This window comes from Ciconia boyciana, chromosome 5 (assembly GCF_034638445.1).
Source record: "Ciconia boyciana chromosome 5, ASM3463844v1, whole genome shotgun sequence".
Lineage (NCBI taxonomy): Eukaryota > Metazoa > Chordata > Aves > Ciconiiformes > Ciconiidae > Ciconia > Ciconia boyciana.
The window spans coordinates 2,249,567-2,264,451 of NC_132938.1; the positions used below are offsets into that span (position 1 = coordinate 2,249,567).

The 14,885-nt window shown below is 38.5% G+C and overlaps 1 protein-coding gene across 7 annotated transcripts in view; it reads left to right on the forward strand.

Annotated features, from left to right (window-relative positions):
* ALMS1 (ALMS1 centrosome and basal body associated protein) overlaps positions 1 to 14,885 on the forward strand; it is a 72,586-nt gene that overhangs the window by 42,475 nt on the left and 15,226 nt on the right. For 3 of the 7 annotated variants that reach the window (XM_072861665.1, XM_072861666.1, XM_072861668.1), the window contains exons 9-12: positions 3,214 to 4,975; positions 6,105 to 6,230; positions 7,994 to 8,164; positions 11,987 to 13,182. In XM_072861665.1, the coding sequence (XP_072717766.1) occupies positions 3,214 to 4,975; positions 6,105 to 6,230; positions 7,994 to 8,164; positions 11,987 to 13,182 (3,255 nt within the window). The remainder of the gene's footprint in view (positions 1 to 3,213; positions 4,976 to 6,104; positions 6,231 to 7,993; positions 8,165 to 11,986; positions 13,183 to 14,885) is intronic. The other 4 variants (XM_072861669.1, XM_072861670.1, XM_072861667.1 and 1 more) reach the window with 4 other exon arrangements.

Consider the following 14,885-nt stretch of genomic DNA (forward strand, 5'->3'; position numbering starts at 1 on the left):
ATGCTGATGAAATTATTTGTCTTTTATCTTGTCCGTTTCCAGTGTTCACTAACCATGATACTGCCTCTGACGCTAAACTGACCTGTCAAAAAGAACCAGGGTGAAAAAATGTAAGAGGGAGCTGCTTTCTAGCATGTTGTGTGAAGTGTGGTGTGGTATTTTGTGTCAGGAATGGGACTAACTGTATGATACCTATTTTAGTTAGTGTGTATCTAAGTGAGGGGAAGCTCAGTGTGTAGGTAAATGTTCATTTCTCTAGAATTGATAGAGCTACTTCCAAAGGTTAGTGTTTCAGTTGTTTTGGTATTGCCCCTCGTTGGAGGTGCAGTGTTAACAGACCAGGTGAGTAGTTGCCTTAATTTGCTTCAGGGCAAAATCTTTTGCAGTTTTTTGATCAATGCTGACAGCAATAAATTACTGTGAGTGGTAACTTAAGGTTTTCCCATTTGTACTTGCAAGGCTTTCTCTTTGTGCTCTTAGAGTAACAGGTTTTGTGCATGCATCTGGGAGTGTGATGTTTTATTCACTTGTTTGTAGTGTGATCTTTAATCTAGAGGTATTTGTGTTTCTTTTCTTCCAAACTACCTTCTCCCTACACCAGTCAGGTAAGTTGCTGCAAAGATCAACTGTCAGTATTTGGGAGCTTCTGCTGTGATGAGAAAAGTCTTGGAAGCAAAGGTCCTGTCCATCCCAGCCTCCTGGTCCCTCCAAGTGCACAGGGACTTGCAGAAAGTAGGGAAATGAAGGTGGTGAGCCAGTCAGAGGGAGAGGATCACGTTTTGTTTGTCTGTCTTGTTGATCTTGGTAGACCTCTGCAAGACAACAAACGTGCCTTGTTGGTATCTGCTGTTTGTAATGAGTTGAAAGAAGAATTTGGAATATCCAAACTTCATTGAGTATTCAGGCACATTTATTTCTACTTTGCTTGGCAAGTAACTAGAGCCATTTGCTGAACCCTTCATACCTTTTATCTCTGGATAGTATATTTAGTGCTTTGTCTGTAAAAGGTGTGTCGAGAAATCAGGTTACATTTTGAGATGCCAGAAGAAGGTGTAGGTTCCTTAGCGAGCAGGAGCTGTAACCCTGGGAATTTTCCAGTTAACTGCAGTGTCAGTAATCTGCCTCATTAATGGCCAGCTGAAAGGCAACACTGTCTGATGAGTATGCTCAGAGAGTAGGGTGGGGATTTTTTTTGTCTGATTCTGCTGAGGGGCTATAGCATATGTTGCTTGAATTTTATTTCCCTGATATGATAAATTGCTGTTGATTATTGCTATTGGGACTTTTTCTTGGTGGTGGAATGGGGCTTGAGGTACAGGAGAAGATGAAGCAATGAGGACTGGAGAGCATGCTGAAAATGGGAATAGTTAGTAAAATCAGGCAAAGAAACCAGGACAGAAGTTAGTACTAAAGTAAATTATTAGTTTCAGCTTCCTAAATGACCACAGGCAGGTAATTTAAGACACAGCATTTCATACTGTTGTGTAAAATACATGCCAGAGATGCCTGAATACGTGTAGTCAAATAGCAGAGTCCTAAATATAGCGGCTGTGACGCTGGGGGGTGATAGAGATGTGGGACAATTTGCATTGTGAGACAAAGGTGTAAATGTAACTTATTTTTAAACAGTTTTTATGAGCAAAGGCAACTGACAGTGAACTTCCTTGTTTTTGGTGGGATTGGTCTCTTATCTGTTGCTAGGAATACCTTCTCCTTTTTGCAGCATTGTCACCAGCTTTGCAAACAAAAAAGTAGTATTTGTGGCAAACATGACTGTTTTGATGGGAGAATGAAAATGATCTGCACCTGAGAACTGGAAAGTTTTTACAAGTTATCATTTACCTTAAAGAGCAAATCAAACCTCTGATTATTTTCAGTCATTTTTTAATTATTGTCAGCAGTGGGCAGTGACCATAAAAATAAAAAGATTTATTACAGCTCTTGTGCAAGAGGGAAATTGGCATACTTGTTTTAGGGGAAAAGTGAAATATCAATTACAGAAAGTTAAAGCTTTTCTAATTAAATATTTTCTCATGCTTTGTAAAGAACAGCTTTCTTTTCTTCCCACTTGTTCCCATGTAACTGAGTTCCTTTCATTTTAGTTCTGCTTCATAAACGCTTGAGTCAAACAACTCAAGTGCAAGGGAAAACCTTTGATATCAAGTTCTGTTTCATACAGTGATAGTTATGGCATAGCAAAATGTCAGATGCAGAACTACCCCTGTAACCCTAAAATGTCATGTAATGTAGTGCTTTGATAGTGTGGGGTTTGTTTGGACTCTGGTCCAAACCAGAAGAGTGTTCGTGTGTGTCTGCTACCTGATTTCTTGGAGGTCACCAGAACTTAACGTTACATACTTGGTTATGGTTTGAGTACTTATAACTGGAAGTAAACAGGGGTTTCTGCATTCTTTTGTTTTTCCATGGAGCTGTGAAGGGATGCTTTTCATCAGTAATTTACAGATCACAAGTAGTTAAGTTGTATACAAGATCTCCATCCTTGGAGATTTTCGAAACTTGATGGGACGAGGCCCTGAGCAACATGTTCCAATGTTGAAGTTAGCCCTACTTTGAGCAAGAGGTCAGACTAGAGACTTCCAGAGGTCTCATCCAACCTAAGTGTTTATGTGATTTTGTGTGGCTAATTGGCTATCTTTTTAATTAATAAAATTATCACTGAAATCACAAGGATTTAGCAGTGTGTGTGTGTGTGTGTCTCTAAATCCCTTTAAACTTAGACAGTGAATTTAGATAGTGAATATTCATTCAAAAGATAGTCATTATTCCTAGTATGTTATGAACTGGGTTTATGACAAATGCCCAGCTGTGCATCAAGCCAACTGATAGAAAGGAAGAAAGTTTTATTCTTGTTTTCCAGTGAGTGGAGTGATGTTGAAGCGGTATTTACAACTTAGCCTATTTAACAGAGTTACAACTTTATAGTTCACGAAACTAAAGGGTTCTATTATAGATGTTGCTGCTGCTGTTTGTTACAGCATCAAAACCATGTTAGCTAATTTGTTGGCACTTAAAATAAGAAAAATTTTTAATTAGTTCCATTAACAGATGAGTTCCAGAGAAAGCTTATGCTCATTCATGATGACAGACTCTTGATTATTGACAGCACTAGTCTTTCTTTGAGTTCTGCAATCCATTTTGGTGAGGGTGGGAAGTTATCCACATAACCTATGTGAATTATTCTGTATTTTTCAGGATCCACGGGTATGTGGTTTGGAAGCTGCTTCTGAGTATAGCCATAATCAGGAACAGGAGGACATAGAGGATTTCAAAGCTCCAAGTGATAAAAGGCTTCAAACTGACAAACACACACAAGCCGTCAGGACTAAGGAGCTTTTAGAGTCAAGCTTACGACAAGCTGTGCCATTATATAGAGCTGATCCTTCCGATTGTTGCCTGCTGAAGGATATGCAGTTTAAATGTTTGAGCACCGTTCAAACACCTATCTGCAGCCAACATCAAACAGTTGCAACTAGTCATTCTGATGCTGTTGTTGAACTTCATCCACCATTGCAGAAGGAATGGGACACATGTGCAATGAGGTCTGCAGCTGCTTCCGATATACAAACAGAAGTCCATTTACCAGCTCAGAAGAGGCTGTCTATGGAAAAGTGTTCTGAAGATATGGCTAAGCAAATTACTTCTATCACCTTTTCATCCCGAAAACGTTTGCAGTCACCATTGACTCCCATGGCACTCAACAGCAGTCTTACTAGAGATGGTCTTGATGGGATAATGCCCTTGGAGGTTGACTCTGCTAGCACTGAGGAACAGAGCCATGACAAACAACACTGGGAAAGATCTAAGGCCTGTCCTCCAAGTCCAATGCTTGCTGGCTCAGTGTTTAATGAGATTTCTTATATTGCTGAGAAAGACAGGTTTCATCATGTCTCTGCTGACAGTAACAGAGTTGGAGCTTATCAAGAAACAGACTGTTTGTCAGATCAGAATTCTGTAAGCATCCATGCTGATAAAAGACAGACCCTTAGTGCAAAAAATTCTGATGTTCTGCCTCAAGATGTGACTGAATTGGGCAGGCATAGTGCCAGACTCATGGGGCTTGACTGTGATATAAGATTCAGTCAAGAAACGAATAGATTTAATGAACCCCCTTCTATAAGCTCTTATCAGCAGGAGAAAAGCAGCCCACCTGGCCACATCCAATTGTACGAGAGCTTAGAAGGTCCAGGTCCAGCTCTACAAACTGATTTGCTGAAGGGCCATATTAAGTTGTTGGCAGAAGAGAAGAAACGTCCCTCTGATGAAGTACCTCTCATTCAGAAAGAGGTTGCGAGAGAGCAAATCGGTATGTCTCACCATTCATCTACAGATGAGATTTTATCCACCACGTCTGTATCTCCTTCATCACCAACTAAGAAAGCACTGTCTTGTGTCCACATAACTCTTTCCTCAAAGTGTAATAAATCGGAGCTGCGTGGTAACTTGAATACTGAAAATGAGATGAGATCATGGGATAAACCTGAAGTCAATACTCAATCAGTGTCTTTAAAAACTCCAGAAACTTTAATAGAAGCTGTTTCTAAATTATCAGCTGCTGACTTTATTCCAGAAGATCAAAGATCTTCATCTTTCCCAGTGCCAGTGTCTTCAGCAGATCCCTGCCTAGTGCTTTCCTCTGTTACAACCACGGCAGGGCAAGAGCTGCCTCTGCAAAACAGTGAGAGACCACAAGTCACTGTTCTGGGTTCAGGGGGATGTAGTCTGAAGAATATCTTCAACTCTGTAGTTCCTGCAAAAACTGGGAAAAGTACTTCTGATGCTACCACTCAGATAACAACAGAAAGTCCTGAAAAAACAACCTTTTCAGCAGAAATTTATGTTAATTCACAAGACAGTGAAAATGCTGTCCACCAGTCATCTCTCCAGAAAGCACATGAGCTTCCCAACAATACAGCTTCATCTCTTAACAAGATTTCCTTTTTCCCAAGGCAGGGTGGTGAGCAAATTAGTGTCTTATATGTATACGTAGACTTTCGTCTATTCAAGTTCGAGGTGGTATAGGTATTAAAAAACAAAAACAAACCCAGGTTTTTTGTGGAGGTAACATTCTTGAGATAATTTTGATATTTAAAGCTGCTTATATAGGGGAAAAAACCCAACCCTTAAACCTGGGCTCTGCAGTCTTGTGGGTAGGGAGTTGTATCAATACAGTTGTGATTCAGTTCAGGTTTATCTGGAACTGAATTTGTTGTGCGTAAGTCTGGTTCAGGGAAATTTTCTGACATTTGTCTCTAGATAATTTGATGTGGTTCACTGCTGAGAGTGTATCAAGAGATATATCTAATTATTGATTTACTCTCTAGTTAAGGTAGTACAAAACTAAGAGGAGAATATGCATGTCACTATTTTCCATAGAATAAAACAGAAAATGTGGAGGGCTTTTAAATCTGTTGACAGAGAAATGTGGATGTTGCACAGTGGTTTCCCACAGTGGTGTTTTATACTACTGATGTGTGCAGGCTTGTGTGGTTTTCATGATTTTTCCTGGGCTCTGGGCTTTGTATCTCTATTCTCAAGGTGTTTAAAATAGTATGAGTTGAGAGAGCAGATTCTTTCATCACATCAGAGTGCAAAAAATATTTCAGCTATCTGATCACCTCTTCTCTTTGCTATTAGAAGTCAGTGATGTTCTGGTGCAAACATTTGCTGGAATTCTGTTATGACAGCATACTGCTTTCATTGACTTGAGAGACATATATCCATGCTCATTTAAAATTATTTCATTAAACATGGATCAACTGGGAGCTGTGTGGGTATGTGAGTTGTTATTTTTAAAGTCAGTGTTTGTCACCCTAGTCACAAATTTAATGTTGAATAGGTAAGTAAGCTCTTTTTTCTAGCTAAGCGACAGTCAACCTTCTAACCATTGGGTGGGTATTAAATAATTAAATTAAATAATTAATAATTGCAATTTATTTTCCTAAAGAAAAGGGTATTTCTCCTGATTTACCACAGTGAACATCTTCAGCAGTCTCCTTGGGTCCTGATTTGTTGCTTTTATCTTCAGTCGCATTAAAGGATTAAAGCCTGACTTCTGTTAATTGCTTTGCCTTCCATCCCCATAGATCAGCCCTTATTGCTGCCATATAAACCTTCTGGAAGTACTGGAATGTATTATGTTCCTTATCTAAAAGCAGGATCCAAAATTTCTCCAGTTGGGTCAGAAACCAGTGTTGAGAGCTCTCACTCAGGTACTTACTTATCTTAGGTCTTCCAAATGCAAAACGATGGTTGTAGTTCATGGATCGAAATATATCTATTTCATATGCAGAATTGTCTCAGTTGAGCTCAGAAGTCTTCTGTCCTACCAGTTTAGAGTAAGTGCATTGATTTTAATAGAAAAATGTCTTTGTTCATGTTCACACCACTTTATAACACAAAGATGTATGAGTCCTGACTGAAGGCTATGGTTTCAATTTCTTTGATGAAAGGGATGTTAGTACTCCATTCTGGCAGTGAAAAGAAACAAGGCTCAATGTTTTACAGCTTGATAATTCTTTACTTTCCTCTGGGAATTACTATTCAGTTTGGAGTCTCTCATATCTCTGCCAGTTCTTCTTCTTTTTAGTTCCCTTATTTATGTACGTTCTCCCCCTTTTTTTATTAATTTGGTATGTGTGCATTCTGAAATATCTGCGTAATACAACACACATTTCAGATAATAGCTTTCTCAGTACTGAATTTCTTTCCTCCATGCTAGGGAATTCCAGTGTAGAAAGCCTTTCTATAAACAATGTAATTTGTAACTGTGGTTTAAAACATATATTCACCTCTTTCCCACATCCTCCCATCTCCCAGTAAAAAACATCTCTCATTTACCAGGGCAAAGGATGCTCTGTGATTCATCAACTTCTTTTGCTTTGCCTGCTGTTATTTTTCAGTTCTCTCCTATACGTAAAGAACACATCACTTAAGCATTATAGGTCTTATTTGCAGGTTGTTTTCAGTCAGAACTTTTTGACATCCAAAGTTATTTGTAGACAACACTAACATTACAGAGATGTCCAGTTCCTAACAGATGTGCCCTAGGGAAGTAGGTTGATACAACAGTGACAGTAAGTGCGCAGGTTAGTCGTCATAGCCACAAATTGTGCTTGTAATTGTTTGTGTGCCTCCAATCATTACCTTTTTCCAGACTGTCTGCTGTAATATGGTCAAAATGAGAGAGAGAAATGTGATGCGAGTCTGTTGTTTTTCAGAAACGATGATGCTAGATATAAAAATTCAATATGCATATGAGGCAGTGCAAGGTTCTAGAAAATGTACAGCAGAATTAAAAAATAAGTTTTGTTTTTTAAACTCCCTGCTGCAGCTAGGATTCTTAGCTCACAAGTAGTAGCTGAAGGAAATTGAGTTAAGTCCGCTGGATGTAACCAGGTGGTGTTGACAAGGATGATAAATCAGTTAGGGGCCATTTTAGGTTTCTAACGTTAGGAGACAGCGATATGATAGTGAGACCTCTGCTGCTGTTGTCTTGAGTTCTTGTTTAGAGGTTATACAGACCTACTCTAGTCTTCCAGTTTTTCTCCATTGCTATTCTGAGCTTGGAAAACAGATATTTACATCAGTCAGTGAAAATGTCTGGAATTTTAATGTGAGCAGGAGGGAGTCTGGACATTCCAAGTCCTGTGTCTGGCTTCCTAGCAGACTTGTCTAATGCTCATTTTCTTGTATTCTTCTCTGCTCATTCGTAGAATAGGTAAAAATTATCTACCTCTCGGGGAAGAACTTTGTCACCAACGATCATGGAAAACAATGTGGTGCAATACCTACTGCTGCTGTGTTAGTCACTAGAACTGCTCATTAGGGATCATGATTGTTGGTTGGTGAATATACTGATACTAATACTTGGATAATAGGCTTTCTTTCAGACATTGTCTTTGTTGTGAGATTTCTGTATATATTTTTCCTTCTTCTTCTTTTTCCTCATAGTTATTCCTCTCTTTCTCTGCAGGGTCAAATGATGCTCTTCCTCCAAGGTTTCCGGTGAACATGCTTGGTTTAAGGAATGATAATCCTCTAGACAGTACGGCTATAAGGCATAAAGAAGGAATCTACAGTAAGAGGGCCAAGCCCAGGCTAGCCTGGGCTGAGGAGCAAATGATCCCACTGGAAGCTTTCCCAGGTAGTTATAGTGTGTGTTTAATTTTACATGTGTTTTCATAAACATGAAAGAAAGTAGAGCAAACGAATTACGTTTCAGGATCCATGATTTCTGGTCTCATGATATTGCTGATAGTCTGCCTGAAGATGCTGAATTTGACTCATTTTTCTCTTCCTTATCTTTCTGCTTCTCCCTCACTGCCCAAATACTTGGACATCAGTATTTGCTAGCATTCCAGTGGCCCCAGTGCTTATTGGAGCCTTTGTAAGATTTTTTTTTTTTTTTTGGGTTCGGTGGGTTTAGGTTTTTTTGGGTTTTGTGTTGTGTGGTTTTTTTTTTTTTTTTTAAGGCACTCTTAAGTTTGTGAAGTGCAAAGTTGTCTTGAAGTGTAGAAAGGATGCCTGTGTAGAAAATGACAGAAATCCCCTGGTAAATAAAAGCAGGTGGGATGGCTCTGTATATTGGGTTGGGGTTGTGTTCCTGCCCACAAATACACTGATGTCTTGCAATGTCATGTAAAGTATCTCTGTAATGTTGGTATTTAACTGAATTTTCATTTGATTTGACTGATGTCTCTTTCTTCCTCCTCTCCATTAACCTCGTTGGATGGTACTCCTGAGGGATGAAGGTCAGGGTTTACTACGATAGTAGCCTACTTTAAGGCTTTATTTTTTGAGAATGCTGACAAAATGAAATTACGCTGTGCTAACTGATGATTTTGACACTGTATCTCATGACAGTAGCTAAAATTAGTCCTGATGGACACTCCTTTTGACACTCCTCCTCATTCTGTGATTTTGAGCGGCTGATAAACTTCCTTGAGTCTGAGTAGGGATGAGGATTTTTGTTGTGTTTGAGAATTGCATCTTGTTTGTGGACAGAAGTAGCTGTAAACAGAAAATTGCTGAGTGGTTGCCATCTCCTAAATGCAGCTATTAATTCCTCAGGGAAGTTGTTTATTGCACAGGACAGTATTTTGCAACATGTGCAATATTAAACAAAGAGTGAGCAAATTGCAAGGAGGTAATATAATTGTGGCTGTTAATGAGGGATGGGACCTGAGACATATGAACAGCGTAATGGATTCTGAATTAGAGAGTTCCTGCTCTCTTCTAGGCAGTTGCATATATAGGGTTTTTGGGAGCCCATTTATTTTTCTTAGTATCACATAAACTTGTTACATGAAGACATATAATGAAACAGATTTTTATGGAGTACCTCAGTGTGATTATTGCTGTCCTTTTTAAGCAGGCAGCTCAATATGCCTGGGGTAAGGTCACCCCACAGAGCTGCGCTGATATATTGATAGGGATTCCTTCTGATGATTTTAGTTCTTCACTTTAGAAGAGATTTTCTTTGAAGGTTTTCTCTTCAGAATGGAGAGATTTTGGTATTTCCAGAAGATAATTTAAAATGGTTGCATAAGACAATGAGCTTCATTATTTTTTGTTCATTTTACTTTTTTGGTAGGTGTAGATAGGACCAATAGTTGAATTAGTGCAACAATAAAGACAATGTTGTCTTAACCTAGTTTTTCTAGTGGAAGAAATAATTGTCTGTGAGCATTTATAAAATGCAAGGATACGGAAACAAGTGGAGTAATATAGAAAAATGCTTTTCTTCATTCACTGCGGGTAACTCGGAAGAAGACCGTTGGGTCATGGCGGTAGAGCTGAAGAAAGAGTGCGTGTATAGATGTGAGCTCTCTGAACAAGAACCTGCAGTAACAAACAAAATACCATGTCGGAGCAGAGATCAATGGATACCTGTCTCTCTGAATAGCCTGGATAAAAATGAAAGGAGAACATAAGTGTTAATATAAAATTATCTAATGGTATTTTTCTGTAGCTGTGACGGTCTAAAGACACAGGCAAGAAAAGAACTGTAAGTAGAAATGATCTTTTGTTAAACCAGCTGGTACAGTTGGAAATTTAAGCAAGCTTTCTGAAGAGACTTGCATGTCTAAAATCTTCTCTGACTTCTTCAACTGTATTTTTAGATGGTCTAATAAAAGATTACCTCTACCCACAGAGCTTGTCTAGAGCTTAAAATTATGCAAGTTATGTATTTTTTTAAAAAAGTTTCTCTATATAAAGTTATTTTTATTTTTTGCCTGTTTGCATTCCTTCCATTTTGTTGGTAACTTTTTAAAAATACAGAAGTAGCAAAAATTCTGCATGGTATTCCCAAGCCGGATCTCATTTGTCAGGAGGATGTGGAGGAATCCTCTTACATGAGTATATAAACATTGACCTTGTATGGAAAGAAAAATTCCTCCAATTTCAGAGTTAGTGAGACTGAGTCTGGTTATGCTGTTCATGATCTTGACATTACACTGAAGTGTCTCTGTGTTGGGAAGGGAAGAGTTGTATAAAATGTAAGGAAAACAAGTGATTAAATAAAAGTAAGGTTTATGAGGCAGTGTTAACAGTATGAATTCATGCAATCGTAACCCTTCCTGAGCTTATCTTGCATCCCTTTTTCCCATGTGGAATTGAGGTTTTATGGAAACATAGCTTGTGATTCTTTATAAGGTAGGTAGGTATTTTCCTCCTGGGGTAGGGGGAGGCTTCCTTGTGGGACTTGCCACCCTTTTGCTGAATCAGTGGCAAGGCTTACTGAAATGAAGAAAGGAAGACCTGGTTTCAAGTTCTGTTTTCATCAGTAGATCACAATCATGGAAACAAGACTGTTTAAAACAAAACAACAAAAATACAAACAAAAACCAGTCTTGGGAGGAATGTTGGAGAGCTAGAGAAAAACTAATATGAGTGTGATTCCTGCCATTCATAGAGCTTGATATGCATTTGCTGACAGCTTCCCATGACCTAGTCACTGGTGTTACCATTAGTAAATGGACTGTTCTTTTTTTGTATTGACTTCTTTTTTTATATTAAAGCTATTACTACTCTATAAGGCATCCTTAAATGACATACTTGGCTAAAATGGCATGGAATATCTTGCAGTAAGCATAGGGACTTGGGAAATCCTTCTGGCACTAGCATCTATAATCCCTATAGATGGGAACTTTCTGCCTTCATGGATCATTATATAATTCAGTCCATTATACAAAGAACATAACATGAAACACATTTTTACTTTTTAAAATTTGATTTTTTTTTTCAGTATATTACAAACAGCTTTAGAATTATTTTGGAGTATATTCCTGCTAGCACGTGCTGTGTGCATACTTAATGTATGTCTATTACAAAGGAGTTTATAAGTGGATTTCTGCATATAGTCCTTTGTAATTTCAGATAGTAGCATATTCTGGGGCGGATTTCACTGCTGCTTTGACCTAAACTGTCATCTGAGCTTGAAAGCAATGCAGGACTAGATCTTGATATGCTATCAGAGATGGTTCTAGGAGCTGTACAGAAGTGGTATTGGTTGGTATATGTAGTGCTCTTTTGCGTTAGCTAAGAGATAATGTTCAGGCATAGCCTTAGGGGACTTTCGTACTCCCTGGGCATTTGTCTGAAAAGAGGCAAAATGAGTTGTGGCTGCCTGTCGTGAGTTTCCATAAGTATAAATAAAGACTCCGTCCAAATTTTGGTCTGGGTAATTACCTGTGGTGTATCTAGATTCCTCCTTCAGATTCAGTTGGATATAATACGCTCTTGGATTCTGTGTTGCAAATGGTAGAAAATATTACTTTTAATAATGCTGAAACTTCATTTCTAAGTTTGTTGCATTTTGGGAATGGGTACAATGATTCCTGCTTTTAATCCTTTGAAGTGATTGGAAAGTGTTAGGATGAAAATCACCCTGTTTAAGATTTGCTGTTTGCTACTTGCTTCCCTGTAACGAAACAAAAATTTAAAGTGTTTTCTTCTCTTCTAGAACGCACAGATCATTTGAAGTCTGTAAAAACCACTCATTCGGTCTTCAAATCTGCACGGTTCTACCTTCATCATCCAATGCCCATGTGCGAGAGCTACTTTCTCTCTAACAGTGAGCTGTCAGAAGACAGTTCTGGTATTGAATATGCTAGACCTTCCTCAAGGGCCGTCTTGCAGAATCGGAAAAAAGCACATCGTCATCAATGTGTTTTCTCTGTTTGTCATAAAAAAGATGGTGAAAATGAGTTCTTTCCACTCACTGCAGAAGCAGATTACAGCAAGAATGGGGATCTGAATGTTAGCACATCTTTGGGGAATGAAACGTCAGGAAAGGAGCTACTTCAACATGGCAGAAGAGAAGCAGAACAAAAGGCGGCTAGAAATTATCCTGTGCCACGTAGCCAAACAACTCAGCTTAATGAGGCTGTGGAGAAAGACCTGCCACCGAGACAGAGAACCCACTCCAGTGGTAGCTTAGATGAACTCTGGATTAAATTTTTGGAGTGCCAGAAGAGACACCAGCACCATGATTTTAGGAGTAATGGTGAGCTGTCCCTCGTTGAACGCCTTGATCGATTGGCCAGGGTCCTTCAGAATCCGATTAAGCATACACTAATACCAACAAAACCTGGAACGAATGTTTCTGAAAAGAAAATTAAGGGAAGAGAGCAGAAGAAAATAAGACTGCCAGAAAAGAGCGTGTCTGAAAGTACCGTAGAGCCTAATGCAACACGTGTTGACGAAAGACCACATATCACCCATGATAAAAATAACCTTGTTGACCTCAGGAAAAATAGGTCAGGAGAGAAAATCATCTGCCACATGAATAAAATTTTGGAGCACCAGCAGTACTTGGAAACTCCTAGTGACACTTCCTCAGAGACAAGGCTTAGTAGAGATCATGGCACCACGATCAGTTCCACCATCTCAGAATCAGATGCGGTGACCCAAACAGAGATGGAAACTGCTACTCAGACTGAGGTGAGCAGTTCCATTTCCACCATTGACACTGCCAGGCTGATCAGGGCTTTTGGGCATGAAAGAGTGCGGGTGTCACCAAGACTTTCCCAGCTTTATTGTACCATCAACCACCAGAAAAGCCGCTCTGAAAAGTGGGCCAAGGGAAGTGGCAAAGCAGTGGGTGTAGAATATCCAAAGGTTACTTCTGAGAGGCACAGGAAAAGGAAAGAGATCCAGGTATGTGGTCAGTTAGACCGAAAGACAATTTTAACTAATCTTTACAGGAACTCTTAAACTGCTATACAGTAGTAGAGTTTGTTATTTGGAGAATCATTTAAGATTTCCCAGAGAGTCTTGTTTATACGGTAGGCTTCTGTCTTTGATCTAAGTAGCTCGAACAAGTCTCTCTGCCTTTCCAGGAATAAGGATGAGATCAAAATATCTTAAAACATCAATTGTGCTTTCTTTCCCTTTGTTCTTTATTTGTCTTTTTTCTTTTCCTTTATTTGTCTTGGGAAGCAAGATCCTGCTGTATCTGATTTCTAGTTACCTGCAGGTTCTGTGCTTTAGCAATCCTGAAGACAGTGGTGGTAAGTTGAGGTTGTAGATTTTGACTGCATATTTCTACCTGAATATCTCTGGGCAACGATAAATACCATTTCATAAAAATTGGAATTATTATTTGAATTTTCTTACTGTTTGTCTATTTTAAATGTCATAATTATTTTGTCTTGCTGAGTGTTGGTTGTAAGCTTCTTCAATTTCTGTATTTGGCAGTTTAGGCGTATTAAAAGACCAAGTCTCGGCCCTAAGGATTCTAAGTGAAAAGTCTGGAGTAAAGCTGCTTTAAAGTAGAGAAAATCTTTCTGATTACTTCAGTTGAATTTGGCCATTGCCCTTTGGAGGGGAAATTAAAATTAATTTCTTGAAAGGGGCTTTGGCATGGATTTGGTGATTGTAGTAAGAAATTACAGAGTTTTGGTGTTCTGTAATATACACGAATGCTGAAAAGCACAGGAACAAGTGAGAAATATTTCTTTCTTTTTTTCATATTACCAGAAGAAAGTGGTAGTGTCATCGTTACTAATAGATTTCATTGAAATAAGTTAGGGGTTTTTTTAATAGAAACAACTGAAAATCAGTCTGTGTGTCAAGTAAGCTAATGAATGCATGTCTGGGGGAGAAACAGGCTTTTTCAAGGCTAAGAAATAGGGTTTAGGGTTTAAGGTTTAAAAAATATTGTTATTAATATTTTTATTTATAGTATTTATTTAAAGCTAAAATAAAATTGTCATAAACTTTGCAACGTTAGGACCATTAATCAGAACACTGACCATCTAACAGTGAAATTAGGATCCAACATTTCTTGCATTGTTGTAGTGTTTAGGAGATTATTTTATTCCATATTCCATTCATAAGACTAATCTTTCACTGTCTATTTGGACCTTAAAAGCAACATCTAGTCTTTTGCCTGTTAAAATCATGAGATAACTGGTTGCAGTAATACTTATATGAGAATAAAGGCTCACTGGTCCCTGTGCTTGATGTTGCATCGACATGGCTTTCAAAAGTAGTGTCTTTTATCTGCTGATGTAGTGTTCTTTTTAAAAATACATATAGACACATGACCCACCTCAAATAAGGAGTGAGAGAAAATTGATGGCAAAATGGCGAACTTAATTTTAAAATCCAAATGCTGGTAATTTCTGTGATGCTTGGCAGAAGAGAAATCAAGAGTTTGTTTTTTGGTGGGGTTTTTTTTTTTTTTTTAGTTGCAAATATCTGTGGTTCAGAGACAGATATTTATTTATAGCAGGAGCCCTACTCCTAGAGAGACTACTGTACAAATCTTTCAGGCAAGTGCTGCGTTTTGTAGCTCAGTTTTTTTATGAGAGCCTATTGTCAGCTCTGCTTCCAGAAAACTTGGTTACAGCTTTTTT